We start from the raw sequence: 10000 nt of genomic DNA on the forward strand, positions 1-10000 counted from the left end.
ATTTAGGATAGATGATTTCTTATTCAAATATAGTCAAACATGTACTAGTTTGTCGGACTTATTCAGCATGACTATCATCGAGAGCCTATTTTCCTTGAACACCCAGTAATGGTTCGCTTATGCTTTTTTTATTCGATGGGTTTTGTTTTTGAATTTACTTCTGCGGCCGCAATATTTGCTTTTAAAATTTATAGCGATCACACACACACACATACACACACACACACACACATATATATATACATATATATTCAATTTTTCTTTACATAAGTAGTAATTTGTTGCTACACAGTCATGAGCATGTTTCGTTCTTTCCACTATTTAGTAACTAGAGACCTCTTCAGGAAACAACGCTTATATTCAAAAGCGGAATTCTTAATGAAAAACGAAAATCGACTTTCAGCAAATGGAGTTTTTTGTGCAAAAGGGTCAGGGGATGAAGTTCAGGTGTGTGGAGAACAGGATTGATTGGGTGCGGATTTGCTTATTTATTTATTTCTATTTGTTTATTTACTTATTTGCCATTTCATTCATTTAATATGTTGGTGTCAGGAAATTGAGTTAGTAGGATAAAGACAAATTGATAATGTAACTTGCTCTACTTCCGTATTGAGCACTCTTGTATTAACCTCGTTATATTTCATTGGTTACCCTACTTTTGAAAAATAGCAACCTCAAATATATATATATATAGAGAGAGAGAGTGTGTGTGTGTGAGAGAGAGAGAGAGATGAGGGTGATGTAAAGGTCAAAAATAAAATATCAGAATATTGATTTACCTAAAATTGGTTATGTATAAATGTGTGCATGTATATGTGTTTGCAGGGAGCGTACATTACGCAGTTATTCAATTTTTTTCTTTTTAGCAAAGAAGACTGGTAAAAAACCTAAACGGGAGAAAACCGCGAAAAGCCCCCCCCTTCTAAAAAGGGGTGGTTGGACTATTTGCCAGCACCCACATCTCAACCCATGCTAACTGCTCACTACCCTCCTAGGTTCTACATTTCTGTCTTTCCAGTTTATTGAGCGGTGGAGGAGGGGAAAGCCAGTAAATGTTTGAATGTCAAATCTAATGTTTTACAATTGGGATGCTTATCTTTCTTACTGTTTATATATATATATATATATATATATATATATATATATATATATATATATATATATATCTGAGCCTTGGCTGACAGGTTGCGTTAAATAACAATGGCTTAGAACACTGGCTAATTTAAGTACACGCGTGCGTTTGCGTACAGTCACATACGTATTACGAAATAGACTTATGGCAAGTAAACTACATAGAAACGTTTGTGATTCATTCGCGAGGTATATCAGTGATGGAAACCTCCCGTCAATGAACTACAAACGTTTCCATGTAACTGATTTACCATAAGTATATGCTTATACTTATACTAAGCTCTATACATATATTGAGCACTGTTTGCGTAAATGTTATGTTATGTATGCTTACTTAAGTATTTGTCTACATCTGGGGAGCAGCTGGTAAGAGCACCCTTTCCGGCTTGGACAGTGTACAAAACCGACTTCGAAATCTGGTAGGCGATGTCCTTCCTACCTATTTCTGGGTGTAGCAGCAGGACTCGGCGCCAGCCCACAAGTCCAAAGAGACCCAGGATTGGCTTCAGAACGAGAACTACAACTTTGTAACCTTCTCTCACTGGCATCCTCCTCCCCTGACCTTAACCCGCTGGACTACTTCGTTTGTTCATACGCTGAGAACGTCACCGACATGACCTCTAACAACACCAAAGCCAGCTTGATCACCGACATCTCAGTTCCGGGCTTGTATCGAAGCAGCGATTAAGGCTGAAAGTGAATACATTGAATAGATGTCAGCTCTACTATAAAATAAAGTCACCGGAATTGTTTTTTTTTATTTTTTTTATTTCAATAAAAGTACTTTAGAAGAGATATTGCAAGTCTATCTTTGCTCAATCCTTATTTTCATGGCAGCTGTTCGACTGACCGTTACTCTATACTCCTCTGTAAAGCATTCACGTCTAACACTCGACTAGCTAAAACCACTGTCAGCAATTTCCCTCTAAATAAATCTAATTTCAACCATCATCGATCATCACGGTGTTGTTTCACCTGGCACTCATTAACTTTTATGCTTGCGTAGCCTCTAAGCCTTGATAAGCAATGACTCTATAGTATTAATATATATATATGTATATATATAATTATTTTTTTACTATAATAATTAAATACCTACAGACACTAGTGTTTCATCCTTTCGGGATTCTTCAGTGCAGTGTGTCACGATTAACACCAGCCGAATGATTCGAACCCCGCAACACGAGACATCTCTGGCTCAATTAACGGAGACCGTATCCATTCGACTACCATTAACCACGTGAAATAGCGTTGAATTTTAAACATTTTAATTTTTAAATGTTCATTACGTCAGTGATCTAATCGTTATACGATGATCTATGCTAAATTGACCGAATTTAATTCAACTGAAAATGCTCAACGATAAGAAATGAATTTCTTAAGGGGCTGTCATAATTATTTTTTTTACTATAATAATTAAATACCTACAGACACTAGTGTTTTATATAGACAGTACATAGTCGCCATACTGAACATGCTAATGTTTCAGACAAGTGATCGGTCTGGGCCAACAAGCCCACCTCAGGTGACGTAATAAAGTCTGTGTTTGAAGACAGGCTTATATTATGTCGCCTGAAGAAGGCTTGCTGGGCCAGACTGATCACTTATCTGAAGCATTAGCATGTTCAGTATAGCGACTATGTATTATCTGTCTATATAAATAAAAATATTATATTTTCATTTTTTTTATTGTAACGACTATGTAATATTTGTCCATATATATATATATATATATATATATATATATATATATATATATATATATATATATATATATATATTGTTTTTTAAAATATAATTATCCACTGACACTTGTCAGTGGATAATTATATTTTAAAAACAATATATATATATATACCGCTCCCCATGTGTGTGTGGGGGGGGATACCAAATTAGTTAAAGGGAAAATTATTCCCAACTCGCATTTAGATAAAAATGCACTTTCGTAAATAATTGAATTCACTAAAAAAAAACGTATCGCAAAAACAAAAAAAAATAACACACACACACACACACACACACACACACACACACACATATAGTTAATGAAGTTTATTTTCTATCATTTTTTATTTAATAAGGATTTATGCAATAAGGTAATTGTTTTTGCTTTGTTTTTTTTGTTTTTGTTTTTGTTTTTGTTTTTGTTTTTTTACTTGGAAGTCAATTCTTATCAAGGCCTTAATTCCACTCTAGGATAAGAATTAAGTGTTAGGCTTATTGTGAGACAAGGTGATACATTATGGTAGAACGTGTGTAGTGCTTGATTATTTAGAAGAAGGTCCCAATAGGAATTTATTCACACTAGATTTGAAGATGACCATGCTATAATTAGCTGGGAAGCAGACACACGGTACTGAGTTCCACAGACGGATATTTCTAGGAAAGAAACTCTACTCGTGGAATTTCCGTTTAGAGAACGTATTAAGTTTCGAAGACGTTCTGTACCTTGTCAAGACAGGAAAGGGTACTCTTAGGAGCTTCACTCCATATGTGGCAACACTACTTTATTTTAGGACGTATTTGACTCTTGTACAAGTAGAAGATTGCATCGATACTTTCTGGAGCAGTAGAATTATCCAACCATTTTTCACATATATACGGCACAATCACGTTGACACACCGGTTCTCACCAGATCACCGAAGTTAAGCAACGTTGAGCCTGGCCAGTATCAGATAGGTGACCATTTGGGAAGGCGAGGTGCTGTATGTACCGCGAGGTAAAATACCAGCTTGAGAAACTGGCGCGGTCTATTCTTCTCTCGAGAGTAGATGGGACTCTCTTAAGCCGTGGTAGGCACTCTGTCTAGTGATAGCGCCACGATAAAAAAAAATACCCTTGAGCCCTGGCGAAGCATTAAGTATTCAGCTACCAACACGATTTGAATTACACTACAAACTCGTGTAGTGAGTTCAATCTCGCCTACGGCCGCGATGGATGAATTTTGCACATACTTTTGTCAACGGGTCTATGTTTTTATATGTCGACATTTGTTAATCGTGACATGACACCATGACAATAGTGCGCTTCATATAAGCTGTTTTTTCTTTTCTTTTTATTTGATTTATTTTTCTTCTTTTCTCTATTTTACTTGCAGTTGGTGTCGAGTACCGGTACCGTGACTCTTCGTCTCATAGAATTCCAGAACGTCGATGGAACAGGAAGGAATGGCCAGTGTTGTGATGGTCGCTGGATTATATGCGGGTCGGCATGCGATCATATGTTTTACATCTGCCTCGACCGACAATCAGGGTGAGTTTGAGTTTAACGTGTAAGTGCAGAATTTTCGGTCAATGACGTAATGGGTTACGTATGCTCTACCGTCTCTTCTTCAAGAGTTTGACGTGAAAACTTATTTGATGAGGTGGTATGAGGGAATAGATAGATGACGCCTACTTCTTGCCGATATTTGACTTTGATGGGAGAAATTTGGTGCATGTAATTCTTAATGGTATTTACCTTGATCGTTAGCCCTCGTTTACAGGGTAGAACGATAAAACTGTCACCCTAAAGAAAACAACACAGACTTATCTAAATACTTTTATTGAAAAAATCAATTCTGGTGACTTGATTTTATAGTAGAGCTGACATCTATTTAAAGTAGCCGCTTTCAGTCTCAGTCACCGCTTCGATAAAGGTCCGGAACTGGGAGCATGCCTTTTCCATAAGCGCCGGCGGATGATCGGCGAATATTCGGCGGATGGCGGCAATCAGGCTGGGTTGGGTATTGTTGTAGGTCATGTTGGTGATATTTTCAACGTATGAACAAACGAAGTAGCCCAGCAGGTCCACTCGCGGAGAAGGGTCTCTTTGGACTTGTGAGCCAGTGCCAAGTTTTCACCACACTATTACGCACATCCAGGTACACTTTGATGTTGACTTTTAAGTCGACTTCGAAGATGTGATGTGGTATGATGTGGCCCCCACTTGAAACTACATCAAAGACCATAACCGTAGGTCGTTTAATGCGTTGAGCTGTGCCGTCAAGCGTTGAGCCGTCCGGATTTGCATTTTGAAGGTGCTGGCCATGGTCCTGTTGTCATAGCCGTCCGGATTTGTATTTTGAGCGTGCTGGTAATGGTCCAGTTGTCATAATTTGGATCGGTAGAGAGCATGAGTTATACAGCGACGCATCTCCGATCTCGCTCGTGTAACATTGTATCACTTTCTGACATGATAAAAGGTTCCTATAGCTCTTGGGATTTGTACACAACGGGCCAACTAGTAGATGGTCTGCAAAAAAAAAGAAAAAAAAAAAGCAAACCGATTTTCATGAAACGGAAATGGAAGCATGTCTTCTGTTTTAGCGCGACAATATTATCGTTCCACCCTATATATATTAGTTGCGTATTTAAGCATTTTCCACGTTAACAAACATTGTTATAAATATCAGAAAAATTCAGTTTAATTATTATACCTTTCTTGTTAATGTTAAAAGTCCACGTATTCTTCTATAATAGTGATGTCAAGGTTATGAGGGTTTTTTGAAGCATGAAAACGATGTTATGTTTTTGTATCTAATATTTTATTTTTTATATTTCAAGTGGTCCTCCGTTCTTGGTCACAAAAAAGTATCGAAATGAAAATGAAAGACGCCGTAAAAAAATGGAAATTTGTAATTCGGGCGGCGTTCATTCCTTGCAGCAATGTTCGGAAGGGTTCACGACAATTATTTTATATATATACGAGGGGCGTGCAATAAGTAATGCCCCTGACCCACTTCCCACAGCAGTAGAGCAACGAAACTAGGCACAGTTATTAGTCTTTCTCTACATAGGAAGCACCCAGAGTTATGCCTTTCTCCCATCGTTTGATGAAGCTCTGGAGACCGTTTGTGTAGAACACCCCAGGTTGGTCTTCCAACCACGACGTGACTTCAGAAATCAAGGCTGCATTATCTGGGAAACGCTTTCCTTTCAAAAACAACTTCATGGCTGGGAAGAGGTGAAAGTCAGAGGGTACAAGGTCAGGAGAGTAGGGAGGATGGGGAAGGATTTCATAACCACACGCCCATGCTTCTGATCTAGCGACATGCGAGTTGTGGACTGGAGCATTGTCCTGCAGGAGGAGGGTACCTTTGCTGATCTTGCCCCGCCTCTTGATAGCTTTCCTTAATTTCCTCAAAAGTGAAGCATAATAGGCTCCTGAAATTGTGGTACCCTTTGCCAGGAAATCTGTCATCATTACTCCGTCCTGGTCCCAGAAGACTGTGAGCATGATCTTGCCAGCGGGGGGCTGCACCTTTGCCTTCTTTGGAGGTGGTGAGTCCAAGTGCTTCCACTGCATTGACTGGGATTTGATCTCTGGATCATAGTGATGGACCCAGGTTTCATCCTGTGTAATCAGTCTTTTGAAAAACTTTGACTCATCTTCTTGGCACATCTCCAAATTCATCCTCGAGCACTCGACGCATTCTCGCTTCTGGAATGGTGTGAGCAACCTGGAAATCCATATGACCGACACCATATGCATATGCAAATGGTCATGAATGATAGTTTCCACAGACCCTGTACTAATCTTGACATCTTGGGCCATTTGGCGAATAGTAATGCGCCAATCTTCCAAAATGTCGGCCTGAACTTGACGGACAGATGCCGCATCAATGGCAGAGGGGGGGCGACCAGGTCTGGGAGCTGTTTCCACAGACTTCCGGCCATGTTTGAATTCACGATGCCAGCGTTTTACAAGGTCATATGACGGGGCTTTATCACCATAAGTTTCTTTCATTTCATCAAAAGTCTCCTGTGGTGTGCGTCCTTTCAAATGCAAAAACTGGATCACAGCTCGACATTCAACAGGCTCCATTTCACACATGACTCAGTTCAAACACCTGTAAAACAAAACCCACAATTAGTTCAGAGCTGTAATTTGCCACATAACCCGTAGAGATATAAATCATTGCTCATGCAAAATTTCAGCTAGATCAGACAACTGGAAGTGGGTCAGGGGCATTACTTATTGCACGTCCCTCGTACATAATATTTTTTAAACAAATATTAACAATTATTTTTATACTTACAGAAATTAGTTTTTCCTACTTACTCAATCATCAGTATAAGAAGTGATAATTACTGCTGGTCGGGAGATTCCAAATCTATATGCACACATGTATATGTGTGTGTGTGTGTGTGTGTGTGTGTGTGTGTGTGTGTGTGTGTGTGGAGAGAGAGAGAGACAGACAGACAGACAGACAGAGACAGAGAGGCATAAAGTCATCCCAAAATATAACACTGACCTTAAATGACTATAATTGTTGATGGGTCGTTTAACTTAAGCCTTTTTTGTGCCATTTTTTTACTTGTCTATTATTTAATCCAGTCGCCATTAAATAACTGCAGTATCGATAAAAAATAGTTTAGTAGATATTTAAATCATTTTTAAAAAAACATTTCCCTATGTGTTAATTTTGTCATTGCAGAACCCAAGACATCAATTCTTGCAAATATGGACAGAAAAAAACCGGGGAAATAACCAACCAAGATAATATTCGATTCGGAACATCAATTGCAGGGCTGAAAAACCCAATGAACTTTTCACTTACCACAGTACCGGTGAGTATCATCATCATCATCATCATCATCATCATCATCATCATCATCATCATCATCATCAACAACAACTCACAAGGAAGTTTCACAATATAACTGGTCGTGTTCCCTGAGGTCTAGGCAACAAGTCTCCCCAGATTTTTAGTACTATCCATCCTTTGAAAACATCTAAAAAAAAAAAATGAATTCGCGTTATCGCAACAGCCGGTTGCCATTGATTTCTCGTTGGCAATGACCATTGGTCTTCATTTAAATGTGGGTGAAAGTAAGCCTCCCCAAGGTCCCAGGCCTCATTACATTCATCCAGTGGAGGTCTGGTTACTACTTTCTCTTCTCGATCTTTCCATCCCTCTTGACCCTCAGTTACTGGGTGTGGCATCAGTTTATAGCGATAAACACACACAAAAAAAGAGGACAAAAGGGGGGTTAACTTACAATTATACAGTTCTAGGTTTCATGGTTTCATGTGATTTTCCTTTGTGCTTTACATCTGTAAAAGTTTCTATACGTCCGGCTTGTGCCTGTAGCTCATGTGCGTTAGTCTTCGCATTGAAATGCTTTCCTCAATATTTCAGCGGTTTTCATTATTGCTATCCATTGTATCTCCGCAGTCATCCCTCTGATTCCAATGTCTACTATTCTTTTTTCCAAGTTTAACGGTGTTGTTCCTAGTGCTCCTACTATTATTAGTTTTACCTTGACTTTGACTTGAGTTCCATATCCTTTTAAGCTCTCTGGCCAGTTCCGTGTATTTGCTCCGCTTCTCTGTCGCCTTGATCTTCACCCTGTGGACTGCTAGAATGGCAAAGTCTACAAACTAGCAGCACTTTTCTTTCTTGTTAACTATTATGACATCCGGTTTTCTTGCTTGGATGGGTTTATCCGTTTGTATATCCATGTTCCGTAAGATTTTTTGACTTTCATTTTCGAGTACTGTTGCCAGTTTGTGCTTGTACCATTTGACTGAATGTTCAAGACGCAGTGCCTTCATAATTCACAGTGTACCGCCTTCCCCACGTGATCGTGTCTATTTTTATATTCTGTAATTTGATAATAATAATAATAATAATAATAATAATAATAATAATAATATGGATGATGAAAAAAAATCCAAATAATACCTATAATAGTAGGAGCACTAGGAACAATCCCGAAAAACTTTGAAAAAAAGAATGGGAGAAATTGGAATCAGAGGAATGACTGGAAAAATACAACGAACAACAATAATGAGAACAGCTGAAATATTAAGGAAAACCCTTGAATGTGGGACTAACACACATGGGCCACATGCGCGGGTCAGACAAATTGATGCAGAGGCAAAACATGAATCGCTACATGGAACCAAGAACATTGAAGTAGCATATCTATAAGTTCTCTACCCCTACCCATCCTCCGATTACCCCCTCCCCCCCCCAAAAAAAAGTGAGACAGTAGTCAAGGAGGAAGGAAAGACTAATGAGAGAGCACTGACAAGACCCCCACTGGACAAGCGCGAAGAGAACTGTGACCTTGGGGAGGCTTATTGCCACTCAAACTCAAGTGAAAACCAATGGCCGCTGCTAGTGAGAAATCAATGGCGAGCGGCTGTTGCGATAATGCAAAGTTATTTGCAAATGTTATCGAAAAAGGTGGAGAGTACTGGAAACCTGGGGAGACTTACTGTCACTCAGCTTCCAGGGAAGACCACAGGAGAGATATTTGATTAACTGTGTGGAAGCTCCTTATGATGCAATGCTGCTGCTGCTACTACTAATACTACTACTACTACTACTAATAATAATAATTATTATTATTATTATTATTATTATTATTATTATTATCATGAACATACAAATGAAGGAGAAAGTCAGGAAGGAGTATCTTAGAAGAATGAAACTAATTGCGAAGTCGAAATTGTATGGAGGAAACCTAAGGAAAGTGGTGAATGCATGGGCAGTCAGTGTTTTGAGAGTGCGGGAATGTTAGAATTGTCTGACAATGAGTTGCATGCCATCGATATCAAAACAAGAAAAGTTTTAGTAATGTTTGGTATATTTCACATTCGAAGTAGCGTAGGGAGGCTGTATCAAAAGAGGAAAGGCGGTAGGAGAGGATTGATAAGTGTAAACGATTGTTAGAACTGAGGAGATGTTGAAGGGGCATGTGGTTAGAAGTGAGGAGTGGATGCTTAAGGTATGTGAGATCAAGGCCGATTATGTGAAACGTATGGATAGAGAAAGGGCAGAAGAACTGGCTAGGAAGAAAATGCACGGAAGGTTCTTCCAGGATATAGCAGAAGTGGCTGATGAAAGATCATGGCAATGGTTTAGAGCTGGGTATC

General features: G+C 38.9%; 1 protein-coding gene and 1 pseudogene across 4 annotated transcripts in view; both read left to right on the forward strand.

The window, feature by feature from the left end:
- The window catches only part of LOC145252739 (uncharacterized), a 304712-nt gene that overhangs the window by 204987 nt on the left and 89725 nt on the right, over positions 1-10000 (forward strand). For all 4 annotated transcript variants that reach the window (XM_080112609.1, XM_080112607.1, XM_080112608.1 and 1 more), the window contains exons 2-3: positions 4230-4384; positions 7551-7683. In XM_080112609.1, the coding sequence (XP_079968735.1) occupies positions 4230-4384; positions 7551-7683 (288 nt within the window). The remainder of the gene's footprint in view (positions 1-4229; positions 4385-7550; positions 7684-10000) is intronic.
- Positions 3728-3844, forward strand: LOC145252901 (5S ribosomal RNA; annotated as a pseudogene).

Source organism: Euprymna scolopes, chromosome 29 (assembly GCF_053919585.1).
Source record: "Euprymna scolopes isolate OS-2025 chromosome 29, ASM5391958v1, whole genome shotgun sequence".
Taxonomy (NCBI): Eukaryota; Metazoa; Mollusca; class Cephalopoda; order Sepiida; family Sepiolidae; genus Euprymna; species Euprymna scolopes.